Source organism: Peromyscus leucopus, chromosome 8b (assembly GCF_004664715.2).
Source record: "Peromyscus leucopus breed LL Stock chromosome 8b, UCI_PerLeu_2.1, whole genome shotgun sequence".
Classification (NCBI taxonomy): Eukaryota; Metazoa; Chordata; class Mammalia; order Rodentia; family Cricetidae; genus Peromyscus; species Peromyscus leucopus.
Genome location: NC_051086.1, coordinates 36530486 through 36547650, shown reverse-complemented (window position 1 = coordinate 36547650; position 17165 = coordinate 36530486). Strand labels below are relative to the sequence as shown.

Genomic DNA, 17165 nt, shown 5'->3' with positions numbered 1-17165 from the left:
TATATTTGTAAGTCAGGTGTGGTGACTCTTACCTATAATCCCAACACTTAGGAGGTAGAAGCAGGAGAATTACTATGTATCTTCAGCCAGCCTTACCTACATGACTTCCAAGCCAGCTTAGGCTTTGGTGTGAGACGCTTCAAACCTTTTTATTTTAAAAATTAAAAAAAGAAAAGAAGAGGAAGGAAGGAAGGGAGGGAAGGAGGGAGCGAGGGATGGAGGAAGGCAGGCTTGTGTGCTATAAACATATTCAATTTTTATTAATTAAATAACAATAATGGGAAAGTAATCCAACAATAACTTTAGCAACAAATGTTTCTAGACGATCTTCTAGAAGTTAGGAGATGTTCGAACTACAGGCAGGAATCGCAGTGTAAGGAACCTGAGGGACGCTGCATGTGGATGTGAAGAGCCCTTTCTACAGAGGCTGGGAGTGAAGGGGTCACTGTAGAGACCCTCACTCCCAGGCGAATGGCAGTCAGCACGTTTACTGCTGGTGTGGGGCAATGGGCACCTCACCGGGGTCCAGATACATGAGACTGAGACAGCGGGTGGGCGACAGCTGCGGAATTGCTGAGACATGGCTCTGTTTCCTGATTAGTTGGGGGTGGGTTTAAGTTCACTTAAAAGCAGCCAGCCATTCTTGGGCCAGCGAGATGGCTAAGTGGGGACTGGCGAATGCTGCCAAGCCTGCAAACCTGAGTTCAAATTCCAGGACTCACAGTGGTGGAAAGAGAGAACCGACTCCTGCAGGTTGACCTCTGACCTCCACACTCATGTTGTAGCATGCACAGATACACGCTCACACAAAATAAATGTTTAAGTTTTAAAACTTTAAAAAAAAATTTTTTTTGGTTTTTTGAGACAGGATATCTCTATGTTTAAATTTTTTTATTTTTGTTTTTATTTCTTAAACTTTTTGTGTTTTTAACAATCACTGGTTTTTTTGCTTTAATTTAAAATTATAGATGCTTGTGAGCTATTATGTGGGCACTGGGAATTGAACCCAGGTCCTCTGGAAGAGCAGTCAATGCTTTTAACCATTAAGACATCTCTATAGCTCCTAAAACTTATTATTTGTTTTTTTAAGCAGCCATTCCTCAGGCTTCTACCTTGGGAGGGGTAATCATCAACCTTTCCCAGAACCTCCTTATTGGTAAAGACCTCATGGTCCTGCTGGTCCCAAACGAGGCCCACTTGATGCCACCTGTCTGTCTCCAAAGACCTCACACTTGTAGGAACATCTGGGCTAGGATGGGAGAGAGTCTGCCTCCACCATCCTTCGATCAGGGAAGAACCCAGAGTCAGCTTTCCCAAGACACCAGAGTTTCCAAGGTGCCCCATGGCAGGAAGCAGCCAACGCCAGATGCTGCACACGCCAGACGCTCTTGATATTACTCTGCTTTTCCCCTGGACGGCACCAGCACACTCGGACACCTGCGACCTCTTCAAGCTTCTGTGCAAAGGCAGAGCCAGTGGCAACCCCACGCTGATAAGATTAATCTGCAGGGCCGATTATGGTGTAATTTCCTATGCTGAAACTTTGTAGATTTTTTTTAAAGGGTTTCATTTTCCAATTGGTCTGATTTCACAGGAAAATTTACCTGTTTCTCTGAGGCATTTTTTCTCCTGGAAGAGAGGTGCTGATTGGCCCAAAATAACTGACAATCTGGTGTAACAAAAATTTCCAATGTAAACTCATTTTCCCTTGGTTTCAGCAATTTTAACTCTATATATAGAGAGATCTCTGTCAGAATTGCATTGTTAGCGTCTCTTGATAAACTTAATTGTCTCCCATCCCTGACGGTAGAGAGCTCCATTGATGGGTCTCAGCCCCCAGCTAGCTGCCATCCTGCTCTGGCTTCTAGCATGTACTGGGAACTACACCCTCGGATGCAACGACAAAGCCCTGAAAGAGATCATTCACATTTTGAACCAAGTCACAGAAAAAGGGGTGAGTACCCTATCTGGCACCATCTCCCCAGATGCTCAGGTGATTCTAGCTGGGGCGGTTCTAGGCTAGGAGAACCGAGTTGCTAGAAAGGTCGGCGGCTTGGGGGTTGGAGCAGGACTCGGGACACAGCCAGACTTCGTGAGATCCTGCTACTTCCAACTTGGAGGCTGTAAGGAGTTTCCTTGGGGTGAGGAGTGAGAGGTGTATCAATGATTTCTCTGTCCTGCTTGGACTGAACTCTTATCTTTCCATCTTTCCATCGTCAAGACACCATGCACCGGGATGGTTGTACCAGACGTCCTTACAGCAAGGAAGGTAAGTGGAGCCGTGGGGTTGGCTTTGGCCTACGCGGTGGGTGGGAGAGGAGCGTCACCCGCAAGTTTCTGAATAAGAAACTTCTGTGACAGAAAACTGGCAAGCCCAAAGGAGGCGTTCTTCTACACTGTGGAGGCTGAGTTACTCTCCGGTGTATTTTGCAGTTTCGGATTTCACTAGACATGTCACAGAACGCCTGCCTTCTTCATCCTAACTCAGGGTGCAGGCGTCCCGAGAGTCCTACCCAGTCTTGGCGCAGTCTCTGGAACATAGGAGATACACAATTTGTGCCTGCTGAATGAGAGAATTCTCTCTCTCCTTTCTCTTCCTTTGGCCTATGCATTTCTGAAAAACTGAATACGCTCTCAAAAACAGATATGGAGATTACAGGTTGAGAAGGCTTTCACTTTGTCTAAGAGACTTCCTATGGTACTGCCAGATCTCCTCCTTCTCAGCCTGGTCACCTAAGAGCCAGCTGGGATGGTGGCCCTCTCTGTGTCTCCTCAGCTCACTCTGTCCCACCCCTGGCCCCTTCAGCCTAGTGTGGACCTGTCCTCTGGTTGGAGTCTGCCCATCCCTGCTTCTGCCTGGCCATCTACCTCCCCTGTCTGCCTCCTGCACTGCCTCCCCCCACCTCTCCATCTGGAGTGGGAGGGGACAGATGTGACAGCTGATAGTGCATTTTCTCTCACAAACACATGACTGGCTACCTCCGTATCAATAGCTCGGTGCACTGCAGTTCCTGTTTTCATGGAAACACGCAACTGAGCATGAAAAGCCCCAGAGCCTTGATTTCCCAGTGCCCTCCCCGCTGCCTGCTTCCCACGTGCGCCGGACGGGGGGCAGGTCAGGACTGAAGCTCTGTGGGGTAGTTGGGGGTCATAGCCCAGCACCCGGGCCATGAACAGGGTTCATCCCCATTCACAGGGAACTGCCCTCATGACTTTATCTGGATGGTCTCATTTTATTCAAGATTATTCCAGGCCGAGTTTCTGAAGGACAAATACACATGTATGTACGTATATATGTAAACACTCATATGCATATATATGTGTATTTGGTCTATATATGTATATCTACATATACATATATGTGTGTGCATATATATGTGTGTGTATATACATATATATGTATATATAGATATATATGTATATCTATATATATATATCGCTGTTTTATATCTATGTAGCCTTAAGTATTTATTGATCTCTGAGTCCTTCCAACTCAGATGGTAGCTACCAGAAGCTGGGTCTACTGTCCTGCCCTAGCAAAGCCCAGGGCAGGGACCAGCTCCTGGGAACTGGACCTGGTAGAAGTGTCAGGCCTGGTAGAAGTGTCAGGCCTGGTAGAAGTGTCAGGCCTGGGTGTGAGAGCCTTTGGTTTTGGCTGTAGTTCTGCCATTCACTGGCCATCTGGCTTTGGGCAGATCTTCATCGATCTTGGAGCCTCAGTGTCCACATGTGGAGACGCCAAGGTTGATTCTGAAGGTCGTCTGAGGGCTGGAGACCAGTTCTAGGAATTTCTTTGGAAGTGTTTTGTGTGAGGCTCTAGAACCCTGACCTAGGCCTCAGCCCGGCTGCAGAGAAGGGATGAGTCTGAGGAGGGCAGTGGGCCGGCCAGGCCTCCATGGCTCCACGCCGGGGCCTCCTCACTATAGGCCGGCTCTATACTGCTCCTCCCTGCCCCCACCCTCCTGCTGGCCTTGCTCTTCCTCAGTCTGCCTTTCTTGCTTGTCACACTCTTGTTTCGTGGGCTTTCCCCCAAACGTCAGGGCCTCCTGGTTTTGCTCCCCTCCCCCTTCTAGTCTGTCCTCCAGAGATTCGGCGTTGGTTACCTTCATAGTGTGGCATTTCTGACCAGGAAAGAGCTCTTCTCTAGAGGCCACAAAATTGGTTTGAGGGGGGATGACTTCTTTGGGGTTCCCAAGAGACGGCTTTTTCAAACTCTAGTACATTTACTTTAACTTTTGGGAGGACCAAAGCCCGCAGCCTCTTCAAGCTGGGCAGCACTCAGCTGTCGGTAGGAAGAGTGCTCTGAGATAAATCCCCGGTGTCACAGGCAATACTGGCCGGGGTACGGACAGTCACCTGAGGAAAAGCCATGGCAAGCACCAAGCTAGCTGTTTTGTGAAGGGCCTCTGGGTGGCCCATCAGCTGGGCTATTTCCTCTTCATGAAAGAGAATTCAAGACCAAAGCCCTTGAGATACTCTGAGTGTGTGTGTGTGTGTGTGTGTGTGTTCGTGCATGTAGTGGCACCCTCTCTATGGTTGCCTTTTTATTTTTTAAGACAGTCTCGCATTGTCTGGAGCTTGGCAAGCAGGCTAGGCTGGCTGCCCACTGAGCCTCAGGATCCTCCTGTCTCTGTCAACTCTAGCTCTGGGGGGGATGACTAAGAAACACCACCACATTCAGCCTTTTAAAAAACATTCGGGTTCTGAGGACTGAACTCAGGGCCTCATGCCTGCGAGGGAAGCACGCCAACCACTGGGCCATCTCCTCTGGCCCCATTTGTTTTAAAGGATTACCTCATCTAAAGCACTGGCTGATTAGATTTGGGCCCAATTAGAGAGAACGAAATGCAGCGGGATAGGAGGACTCCGTTTTCTTGGGCCCACACGAGGCTGGCTGAGAGCTGCGAGGACCCCGAAACAGTTGCTGCCACAGAAGGCGCCTCCTAGCTAGCCATTTCCTGCCATTCTTGTGAGCCACAGACTTGCTTGTGGTGAGGACTGAGGTACAAGGCTGGCTGCCTGTCACGGTGTGCTCCCTGAGCCACAGCTGGCCCTGCCAGGCAGGACTTTCTCAGGCAGAGATACTATCAAGCGAGCGAGTGGGGTGCCATGTCATCCTTGGCGGCAAAATCAATGGAACTGCAATCTGAAGATCCCCGATTCAGCTGCCTTTGAGACTGGCTCTTTTGAAGTGTCCCCACTGGGTGAAGTCTCTTTCCAATTCCATTTTTAATCTAATTAGTTTTAGAGGCTACATGCTGATAAGCCAGGCGTGATGGCACACACTTTTAGTCCCAGCACAGGAGGGAGAGACAGGCAGATCTCTGTGAGTTCTGGGCCAGCCAGGAATGCACAGTGAGACCCTGTCTCAAGCCAACAAAACTCTAGTGAGATATTTGGGTTTCTCTCTCTCTCTCTCTCTCTCTCTCTCTCTCTCTCTCTCTCTCTCTCTCTCCTGTATTGGACATTGAACCTGGGCCCTGACACATGCTAGGCAAGTGCTCCACCATTGAGTTCACCCCCAGTCCTGATATCTACCCAAATATTAGCAGTATAAGAGTTACCTCTGGCTGGTGGGATAAGTGAATTCATTTTTGTTAAGTATACCATAATAGTCAGAAAAAAAATAGGCAAGCATGGAAAGTGAAAACAGCAAGAAGCTGCTTGGGCGGCACCCTGCCTGTCCTGTCGGCTCCCCTGGTGTCATCATGGCGCATCCTGGCTCGGTGGACCAAGGGTGGGCCATGAGAGTCGCTAACAAGCTCCCGGTGATGTCGTATGCAGGCTGGGGCGTAGCCAGGGTCATGTAGAGACAGCTTCTCTCTGTGGGATAGAGACTGACTCATGCTGACACTCTCCATGATCTGTCTGTGAGCTTCAGGGGAAACCTGAGGCCTGGAGAGACAGGGACGTTCCCTCTCCCAGGTTCCCCGCTGGTGCATTCTGTCTTCTGAGACCTGAGTCCTTGGGAAGAGCCAGGGGCTCTCATTTCTACCAATGATGAGCAAAGGCTCCTCTCAGAAGCCATGGCCAAGGCCCAGGTCAATGGCACCCTCTCCTAGGAGCCTTTCCTGACCACCTACTGTGCTCCTAACTGGCTTTCTGAGGGACATGCCTTCATCCTTCACTGGACTCTGAGCATATCCAGACCCTGCTTCTCCTTGGGTAGGGCCACATGGAGCATGCCCCCAGCAGGCACTCGGCCATCAGCAAACATGGAGGATCCCCAGGACCATGCAGAGCCACAGCTGGCTAAAGAGCTCCTGTGGGCGCCTTGGGCAGAAAGAAAAAGCCACAGGGTAGAAAGGTGGGGACTGGGGGTGCAGTCAGGTGCTCCCCACTCTGCCATCTACCTAGGCGGGTGACTTTGCTGAAGGAACCCCCTTCAATAAAACCCTCCATGGAAAAAAAACCTGGGAGATTCTGCAGAAATATTTGCATATAGATTCCGAGTTTAGCAGACTCACCTTTGGGGTAGGAAAATCATCACCTGCTCCAGTTCAAACCCAAGCAGCTGACAGCTTCCTGTACGGCTTCTCTTTGCAGAATACCACAGAGAAGGAGCTCATCTGCAGGGCTTCCCAGGTGCTTCGCAAGTTTTATTTCCCACATGAGGTGACCCCGTGCTTGAAGAACAATTCTGGGGTTCTCAAAACCCTGAAGAGACTCCACAGGGGCATCAGCAACCTGTATCCACAGGTAAGCAGGGCAGGACAACAGCTTACAAAAAAAAGACTAGACACTGTGGGAGCAGCATTAAAGACAGCAGACAGAGCTCTCGACTCTCACAGAATGTTCTAGTGGGGTGGTTAGAAGAGATAAAGAGTAATATAATGCCCAGTTGTCTTCATGCTATGAAAGAAAGACCTAGGAGCCGGGCAGTGGTGGCGCACTGCCTTTAATCCCAGCACTCAGGAGGCAGAGGCAGGTGAATCTCTGTGAGTTCCAGGCCAGCCTGGTCTACAAAGCGAGTTCCAGGAAAGGCGCAAAGCTATACAGAGAAACCCTGTCTCAAAAAAAATAAATAAAAAAAAAAATCAAGACCTAGGAATAAAGAGAGTGGGTGGCTGGGGAGGAGGCTGATTCTCTGAGTCCCCTCAGATATTTGGATTAAGTAAGGAAGCAAGCAGGCCATGAGATTAACAGAGAAATACGTGGATGAAATGCGTGTGTTCTAGTGTGGCTGGATCAGAGTTAAGAAAACAGGTTTAAGTCAGGTGGTGATGGCACATGCCTTTAATCCCAGCACTAAGAAGGCAGAGGCAGGCCTTCTGAATTTGAGACCAGCCTGGGCTACAGAGAAGAAGTAGGTTTAGCAGCTGAGTTCACAGGAGCCTTTGGATGCTGTCCCAGGGATGGAGGGAAACACCTAGAGTTACTGACAGGATGGAGCCCATGGGTGCTCCAAGTAATATTTGTTCACACTGGCTCCTGGGTGGAGAATAAGACAGCCCAATGGAGGGCCATCATCACATGGCCAGGACAGGGATGACAGTGGCTTGTACAGAGTAGGAACAAGGAGGTGGCTAGATCGTCATTGATGGATAAACTCAGCACTACCACCCCACAGCTGTCCCCAAGGGGAAGACCTAAAGCTTTTGTTTTTTTTGTTTTTTGTTTTTGTTTTCTGAGACAGGGTTTCTATTGGTGAAATTATTATGGCCACTCCACGTAGTTAAAAGGATATTTATTTAATTGCGTAACTCACAAATTAAGGGATAGGTAGGTCGCAGGGTCTGGGAAAGGTGTATCGCAATCCAGCGGTGTTCTCTGGAGCTCTGCTCAGTCCACCTCCACCGTTCATCGTCCCAGCACCGAGAGCATGCTCGCCCATCCAGCTCTCGGGTCTCCAGGAGCTTCCCCTGGCCCCACCTTATAGGCGTGACAGTTGCCAGAGTCTCAGTGGGGGTTGGAACTTCCAGATCCAAGCTGGAATGGCTACCCACTACAGGATTCTCTGTGTAGTTTTGGTGCCTGTCCTGGATCTCGCTCTGTAGACCAGGCTTGACTTGAACTCACAGAGATCTGCCTGGCTCTGCCTCCTGAGGACTGGGATTAAAGGCGTGTGCCACTGCTGCCCGGTGACCTGAAGCTTTTGAAAGCATGGTGGCTGGTCTAAGCTATGTGACAAATAACTGGTGGCCCTGAGACCCAAACTGTGGCATCGGCATGGAGGGGGTTCCTAGACCCCTGGCTATGTGCAGGGTCCCCACTCTGAAATGCATCTGCTTCCTGGGCAGGAGGGCAGTGAGACTTCCATCTTGCTCCACAGGCCGGGTGGCAGCAGAGCCACGTCTGAGCCTACACGGTCTGTTCCTCCCTCCCATCTGTGACATGCCACTCCAGAGACCATAGCACGTGCCGAAAAGCAGGCCAAATCTCGTTAGTCTCATGAAAGTCACACGCAGGTTGAGAGAGCCTGAGAGCCCTGGTTTGAACATTGTTTTGGAGGCTCCCAGAGCCAGCTTGATGGAGCCCACGGGCCTGAGGGTGAGACCCAAGTAAATACTCACACAATGAAACGTTTCTTTTGTAGAAAAGCTGTACTGGGAATGAGTCCACGCACACAACACTGAAAGACTTCTTGGAAAGCCTAAGAAGGACCATGCAAAAGAAATACTGGCAGTGTGGGAGTTCCACGTTTTAACTTATATGAGTTTTTAATGGTTTTATTTTTTTAATATTTATATATTTATAATTCATAAAATAAAATATATGTATTATCTAACAGCAATGACAGTTAATGACACTTCGCTTGGCAATGAGGTCACAGTTTAGACTGTTACAGAAACCACTTAATTCACAGTGGCTACAAGTGGCTTGAGGACAGAACAGAGAGCTGGCTTCCTTCTCATGGAGTCCCCACCCTCATCGAGGACACAATGCACAAGACCACTAAAGGACAGAAGTGGGGGCTGGAGGGAGCTGCAGAGATGGCTCAGCCGTTAAGAGCACCCACTGCTCTGTAGAGGACCAGGTTCAATTCCCAGCACCCACATGGCAGCTCACAACTGTCTGTAACTCCAAGATCTGACTCCCTCACACAGACACAGACAGACATGCAGGCAAGACACCAATGCACATAAAATAAAAATAGATTAGAAAGGGGACTGGAGGGATGGTTTGGCGGCTAAGAGTACTTATTGCTCTTCCAGAGGACCCAGGTTCAATCTCCAGCACCCACATGACAGCTCACAACAGTAACTCCAGTCCCAGCAGATCTGATGCCCTCTTCTGGCCTCCTATGGAGGCATGCATGTCATACACAGATAACATGCATGTAGGCAAAACAACCATCCACATAAAAACAAGATAAAAAAAAATAAGCATAGAAGAGCCAGGGAGATGAATCTGTAGGTAGGAGAGAACTGACTTCATGGGATTATCCTCTGAACCACCACACACAGAGACTCAAACCCCTAACACATACACACACACACACACTCAAACCACTAACATACACACACACAAACCCCCTAACATGCACACACACACTCAAACTGCCTAACATACACACACACATACACACACACACTCAACCGCACATACACACACACAAACCCCACTCACACACACACTCAATTCCCCCAACACACACACACACACACATCACAACACACACACACATACACTTAAACCCTCTAACATATACACACACACTCAAACTGCCTAACATACACACGCACACATACACACACACTCAAATCCCCAACATACAGACACACTCAAACCCCAAATCATACACAACACACAACACAAACACACTCAAACCCCCTAATATGCATACACATATACTAAAACCCCCTTACACACACATACACACACTCAAACCGCTAACATACACACCACACACAACACTCAAACCCCCTAACACACACAGACAGACACACACACTCAAACCCCCTAACACACAACACACACACACACATACACACACTCAAACCCCCTAACATGCACACACATACACACACATACACACTCAAAGCGAAAAGGCACCACACCCCACCCTCCCTGGGAAGGAGTCACTGAGACCACAGAGCCTGCAGTTGATGGAACAAGAACCAGATTTTTAAAAATATTTTTTTAAATAGCAGGGAATTGATGGCACATACCTACAATCCAGTTTGAGGCAGACCAGCATGGATCCCCAGAACCCACAGAAAAGTGGAAGAGAGAAAACCAACTCTACAAAGTCGGCCTCTGACCTCTGTATGTACATCATATGTACATACCATCATAGTATAGTAAAGAAAAAAAAAGAGATCTAAGTGTTTAAAACTGTTAACCCAATGGAACTATGAAAACATTACTACAAAAAATTTCACAGGGAGCTGGGCGGTGGTTGGCGTACGCCTTTAATCCCAGCACTTGGGAGGCACAGGCAGGTGGATCTCTGTGAGTCTGAGGCCAGACTGGTCTATATAGTGAGCTGCAGGCCAGCCAGAGATACAAAGAGAAACACTGTTGTAAGAAAAAAAAAGTTACTGGGCAAGAGAGATTGCCCAGTGGTTAGGGCTCAGTTGTCTTGCTCTTTGAAAAGGTACCAAGATGTTTCCTGGCACACACATGGTGGATCACAATTATCTCTAACTCCAGGGGATCTGATGCCTCTGGCCTCTGAGGGCACTGAACACACGAGTACACAGCCACATGCACACATACACTTTTACACATAATTTAAAAGAATAAAAGTAAAATTTTAAAAAAAGAATGTGAGTTATGACCAACCTGAATAAATAAGATTTTGCCACAACTCTGCACCCTCCAAAATAACATGAAGTAAATCTTAATTTTTCAATAAGGAAATTAATATGTAATATCTAAAGATGATAATTAAGAAAATAGTTGTAGTCATGAGTTAGGGTTGGAGAGATGACTCACTGGTTAAAAGCACGGATTCCTTTTCCAAAGGACTTGGGTTCAAGTCCCCACACCACATGGTGGCTCACATCTGTCTGTAACTTCAGTTCCGGGGCATCTGACACCCTGTTCTGACCTCTGTGGGCACTGTGTGCGGAACACAGACATGCAGGCAGGCGATGCACTCACACACATAAAATAAAAATGAACAAATCTCAGGTTGGGGATTTAGCTCAGTGGTAGAGCGCTTGCTTAGCAAGCACAAGGCCCTGGGTTCGATCCTAAGCTCTGAAAAAAAAAAAAAAAAAAAAAAGAACAAATCTCAAAAAAATTTAGAGAGTAGTCATGAATTAATGATGGCTGGTAGCTGGGGACAGGTCACAGGCCACTGCTTTGTTTTCACACGGATTTGAAAGTTTTCTTTCTTTTCTTTCTTTCTCTCTCTTTTTTTTTTTTTAAGGATTTATTTACTATGTATCCAGTGTTCTGCCTGCAGGCCAGAAGAGGGCATCATTACAGATGGTTGTGAGCCACTATGTGGATGCTGGGAATTGAACTCAGGACCTCTGGAAGAGCAGCCCTGAAAGTTTTCTTAATAAAAAGTGAAGAAATGTAGAGAATGAATGAAGAGATCTTTGAATTTGTGATGATAGCCACTGGAGGAAAATAAAACAGAGGGAAGGTGAAGGATGGTACTTGGGTTAAGGAGGGATGAAGCAAAGCTGGAGTGACTATGGGCAGCCAGTCCATTTTAGGTCGTGGGGGGGGGTTGCGTGCTCAACCTTGTCCATGTGCATAAGAGATAAAATTCTGTTTTGTTTTGGTGACCCAGGTTTGATTCCTGGCACCCATGTGACAGTGTACAACTGTCTGAAATTTCAGTTCTAAGGGATCCACAGACACTGCATCCGCATTGTACATGGACATAAATGAAGGCAAAATGTGCATAAAATTCGAATAAAAAATGGTTTTGAGACAGGATTTCTCTGTGTAGCCCTCGCTGTCCTGAAACTCACTTTGTAGACCAGGCTGGCCTCGAACTCACAGAGATCTGCCTGCCTCTGCCTCCTGAGCACTGGGATTAAAGGTGTGTGCCACCATTGCCCAGGAAAATGTATTTTTTAAAAGAGCAGGAGTTATATCTTCACACTGCTATTTGAAAGGGATGGAAGCGAGAGGAGAGAACCTAACCAAGCCCCAGGGCATGGAACCTGCCCCTCGGAGGGCGCTCTGTGAAGGAAGATGGAGCTGGCAACAGTGACTTGGCACCCTTTTGACCCTCAGTCACACACGTGTGACGAAAATTAACACCAGTACTAAAATCACACCAACAATATATACCAACTTTTTAACCCCTTCAAAACAAGGGGAACAAATCAAAGCTTCAAATCTCACCCTGACCACAGTCAGTTTCACCCTGCCCACATAAAATACCAGTGTGCCAGGGGCAATAAAAGTCTAAGGCCAATTGGGGAGATACACAGTTAACATTTTAATTTCCTTTCTCCTTTGATTGAAATTCATTTGCATGAGCTAGCTAAGGTGAGCTGCGTCTGCCACAGGATATGAGCTGTGGGTTTGCACTTGGTATATGAGGCCAGGCTGATAAAGGAAAGGCTGTCAAAAAGAAAGGCCTAGAACAGACCACAGGATGCACACAGGTCAGCCGACGACACACTAACCTTCTTGTTTGCATTCGGACAGGGGGTCCTGGACTCTGGATTTAAACATCCAGCCACCAACCTCTGATTGGACCAAGAGAGGACGAGAACACAGGTTAAGGACACACATAAAACACGTGAGTGGAGAAACTTCAGGGTTAAGTGAAAGGCATGAGGCTTGTGATTGGAGGCCATGGCCAGCGCCTGCTCGGTGGAGTGTACCTTGTCGCTGACAGCGAGGATGGAGCCATCGGCCCTCTCTCCCATGATTCCTATCGTCACTGCTTTTGCCCTCACCCACTGGATAGGCCGTTACTAACTGGCGTTTGGCAATGGGTAATAAATATCTAGTGGATAAAGCCGGGCGATGGTGGTGCACGCCTTTAATCCCAGCACTCGGGAGACAGAGGCAGGCGGATCTCTGTGAGTTCGAGGCCAGCCTGGGCTACCAAGTGAGTTCCAGGAAAGGCGCAAAGCTACACAGAGAAACCCTGTCTCGAAAAACCAATAAATAAATAATAAATAAATAAATAAATAAATAAATATCTAGTGGATAAATGCCCTAACGAAACCATGTAGTTGTGTCTCGTGTGCAACGTTTTTGGGGGGTGCATTAAGAAGTGTTGGCCTCTAGTAGGAACGCCACAGGGATGTGCCAGTCGAGCAAATGAAGCGGCTCACTGCCGAACTTGAAGGCCTGAGTTTGGTGCCCAGGACCTACATGGCAGACAGAGAGAAGTGACTTCCACAAGCTGTCCCTAGCCACCCATGCTCTGTTGCACACACATGGGCACGTGCGAATAAATAAATGTAACCTAAACAATGACTCGGGCCTTCTTTTTGTCACTGCTCTGTCTGCACCATCGCCTGTGACCTCGGTTTGTCTTTGTCCTCCCAGCTGGCACCCCACAGTATCCAGATCCTCCGAGGATGGCACAGCTCACGGCAAAACACAGCTCACAGCCTCCTTGTGGAAGAGGCACAGTGTGGTCCATCAACACACAGGCCAGGCTCTCAGCTCTGTCCACCTCCGCCCAGGGCAAGGCAGGGTTTTCTCTTGTCTTGTTAACTTGCAGGGTTAATTTATTCAACACGAGGTTCACTCTCCCCTTAAGTAACTGTCATGGCTGACACCTCTTGAACTGGCCTCTCTAAAACAAACAAACAAGCCAGGCAGCGCTTGTGCACATCTTTAATCCCAGTCCTGGTTGGGGGGGGGGCAGAGCCTGGCAGATCTCTGTGAGTTCAAGGCCAGCCTGGTCTACAGAGTGAGATTCAGGATAAGTACCAAAACTATACAGAGAAACCCTGTCTCAAAAAACCAAAAAACAAGCGGGGTGGCGGCGCACGCCTTTAATCCCAGCACTAGGGAGGCACTAGGGAGGCAGAGGCAGGCGGATCTCTGTGAGTTTGAGGCCAGCCTGGGCTACCAAGTAAGTTCCAAGAAAGGCGCAAAGCTACACAGAGAAACCCTATCTCGAAAACAAAAAAAAAAAAAAAACCAAAAAAAAAACCAAAAAAAAAAAAAAAACACCCAAAAAAACAAATAAACAAACAAACAAAACCCCCCAACAATTTAAAAGATTTCCCCTCCTGCTGTACTAGGGATTGAACCCAGGGCCTTGTGCATGTACAGAAGCACTTTACTGTGAGGTGCATCCTAGTCCTCTTGGTCTCCCACCCTGAGACGATGACATTCTCACCTTAGCTCTCCAGATTGCCTTCATGTGTGTGTGTGTGTGTGTGTATGTGCACGCACAAGCATGTATGTGCATGTGACTTCACACTGCAATGTGAAGGCCAATTTCATGTGTCTTTCTCAATCACTATCTTACTTTTTCTTTTCATGAATGTTAGTGTATATGCATGTGTGTATGATTGTATGCCTATGTGTGTGTACATGTGAGTGTATATGAGTGTATACTTCTGTGTGTGTGCATATATGTGTATGCTTGTGTGTGCATGTGAGTATGTATGAGTGTATGCCTGTGTGTGCATGTGTATGACTGTGTAAATGTATGAGTACATGTGCATGTGTGTATGACTGTGTGTACATGTGTGTATAAGTGTATGCCTCTATGTGTGCATGTGTACATGTGTGCATGTATGAGTGTATGCCTGTGTGTGTGTACTTGTGTGGCGTGGCACACATGTTGAAGTACAGCCAGCAGTACTCTCTCCCTCCTTTAGGTGAGTATCAGACATTGAACTCAGCTTATTAGCTTGGTACAGCAAGTCCCTTTACCCTCTGATTCATCTCCCCAACTCTCCATCTTGTGTCTTGAGACAGGATCTTACTTAACCTGGAGCTCATCCCATCAGGTAGATTGGCTGGCCAGCAAGTGGCCCAGATCCACCGGTTTCCACCTAGCTCTGGGCAGGTTTGGACTGCCATACCCAGCTTCTATGTGGGTGCTGGTGATCTGAACTCAGGTCTGCACACCCACTCAGTGAGTGTCCTTACCCACTGAGCCATCTCCCCAGTCCCAAGATACACTCAAAAGAGGCACCAGGACACTTACACACTGCTGGTGGGAAAGTAAGCTGGGTAGCTACTGTGGAAACCGGTGCGGAGGTTCCCAAAAAACTAAACACAGGGCCACCATATGATTCAGTTCCTTACTATAAGCCAGGATTGTGAGCACACCACAGAGATGCTTGTATATTCACAGTCATTGTCGCCCTGCACAATCATGAAGGTACAGAACCAAGATACTTGCCGGGCGGTGGTGGCGCACGCCTTTAATCCCAGCACTCAGGAGGCAGAGGCAGGCGGATCTCTGTGAGTTCGAGGCCAGCCTGGGCAAGTGAGTCCCAGGAAAGGTGCAAAGCTACACAGAGAAACCCTGTCTCGAAAAACCAAAAAAAAAAAAAAAAAAAAAAAAAAAAAGATACCTATCCACAGATAGAGAATATGTTGTTCATATACACAATGGAATCATGCTTAGGCATGAAGAATGAAATCATGGTATTTACAGAAAGTAGATGCTGCTGGAGATTATGTTAAACAAAATAAAGCCAAATTGAGAAAGACTTTTTCCATTTTATGCAGAGTCTGGATTTAAATCTGTGTGTATTCAGAGTGTGTGCACATTGGTAATGTGAAAGCGAATTAGGGGAGGAGGAATTTTCAGGGATGGGGTGGGTGGAATACCAAATCACCTATGAGAAGCAGAAATCAAAGTATTTGAAGGAAGGATGGGGAAGGAGACGGGGTGAGGGGCACTAATTAAACATTCTGATAGTGTTTGTGTATAAGAATGACAAAATTAAATCAACCATTTTGTATGCGAACTTAAAGAATTAACAATAAAAAGGAGGCAGTCTGGCCAGTGGGGGGCAAAACTCTAGGTGGAGATCAGAAGTTGAGGCTGGCAGGATTTCTGCAGCGTCTATGGTACTTTTAGGTTGGGTTAAGCAATATCCTCTTTGTTAAGATTGGTATCGCACTCTGAGAAAATTTGATTCGGTTGTAAAGTCCCAGTTAAATTCTTAGCTACAATCGGAGAAATGCAGCCTTTGATTACAACTCAAATTTCCCCAGCCCTCTGAGAGGCTGGGGGAGGGGAGCAGGTGTGGGAGAACATCTGATCTGTCCCATGCTTCCGAGAGCCATAACCGTGTTTGGGTAAGACAGCCGATGTTCTGATAAGGCTGATAAAAGTAACCTGAAGGCTGGGTCGCCGCAGGAAGCCCACGATAAATGCCGAGAGGAAACAGGTGTTTTTGAAGTAGCCTCTACACCATCGCTTTCCCACACAAGGGCTCAGCTTCCGAAGGAAGACAGAATACCTGATTTGCTTTGCAAATGAAACTGTTTAAGGAGCAACTCTGCTTATCTACTAACAAATGTGTCTGGAGGCTCTCCCCCTCAACCTGAAGCTCGGTGGGCTTCAGAGCCCCTGGACTGTGGCTGCTGAACTTGCGCTGACTGAAGCCCCAGACTTGGGCTGACGGTGAACATCATTCATTCAGATACTACCTAGTTTTACACATGAATTGAGTGATTCACTGGAAAAGATGAGAACAGGAAACAGCAATGATGGCTAGCCCTGGTAGCTCCTGCCTGTGATCTCAGCCCTCAGGAGGTGGAGTCAAAATGATCAGAAACTGAAGGTCATCCTTGGCTACATACAGAGTTGGAGGCTAGCCTGGGCTAAGAAAGACACTGTCACAAAAAACAAACAAAAAATTCCGGGGGTGGGGGTGGAGGGTGGGGCTGTAGAGATGGCTCAGAGGTTAAGAGCACAAACTACTTTTCCAGAGGATTGGAGTTTAGTTACCAGCACTCATGCTGTGTGGCTCACAACTGTCTGTAACCCCAGCTTAAGGGGATCCGACGCCCTCTTCTGGCTTCCACTGGCAATTGCATTCATGTGCCAATACCTCCCCACCCATACTCCCACCAAACACAAATAAAAAAATCCTGAAAGCCTGGCAGGGGTGGCACACACCTTTAATCCCAGCACTAGGGAGGCAGAGCCAGGCAGATCTCTGTGAGTTTGAGGCCAGCCTAGTCTAAAGAGTGAGTTTGAGGCCAGCCTGTTCTACAGAGTACAGGACAGGCACCAAACCTACACAGAGAAACTCTGTCTCCAAAAAACAGGGGGGGGGGGGAAGAGCATGGCTGAGGAGGTAGATCAG

General features: G+C 47.7%; 1 protein-coding gene across 1 annotated transcript; it reads left to right on the top strand.

The window, feature by feature from the left end:
* The first annotated feature begins 1651 nt into the window (after nt 1-1651).
* On the top strand, nt 1652-8707 carry Il4 (interleukin 4). Its single transcript, XM_028855689.2, has 4 exons — nt 1652-1954; nt 2222-2269; nt 6547-6699; nt 8537-8707. The coding sequence occupies exons 1-4, from the start codon at nt 1823-1825 to the stop codon at nt 8645-8647; spliced, it is 444 nt and encodes a 147-aa protein (XP_028711522.1). The 5' UTR covers nt 1652-1822; the 3' UTR covers nt 8648-8707.
* Nucleotides 8708-17165: the final 8458 nt, after the last annotated feature.

What these genes read in the sequence shown, in the direction of transcription:
- Il4 (XM_028855689.2), top strand. Translation starts at nt 1,823, where the DNA reads ATGGGTCTCAGCCCCCAGCTAGCTGCCATCCTGCTCTGGCTTCTAGCA. An exon ending in ACCAAGTCACAGAAAAAGGG is followed by an intron (nt 1,955 to 2,221) that starts GTGAGTACCCTA and finishes TCCATCGTCAAG; the next exon opens with ACACCATGCACCGGGATGGT. An exon ending in ACGTCCTTACAGCAAGGAAG is followed by an intron (nt 2,270 to 6,546) that starts GTAAGTGGAGCC and finishes TTCTCTTTGCAG; the next exon opens with AATACCACAGAGAAGGAGCT.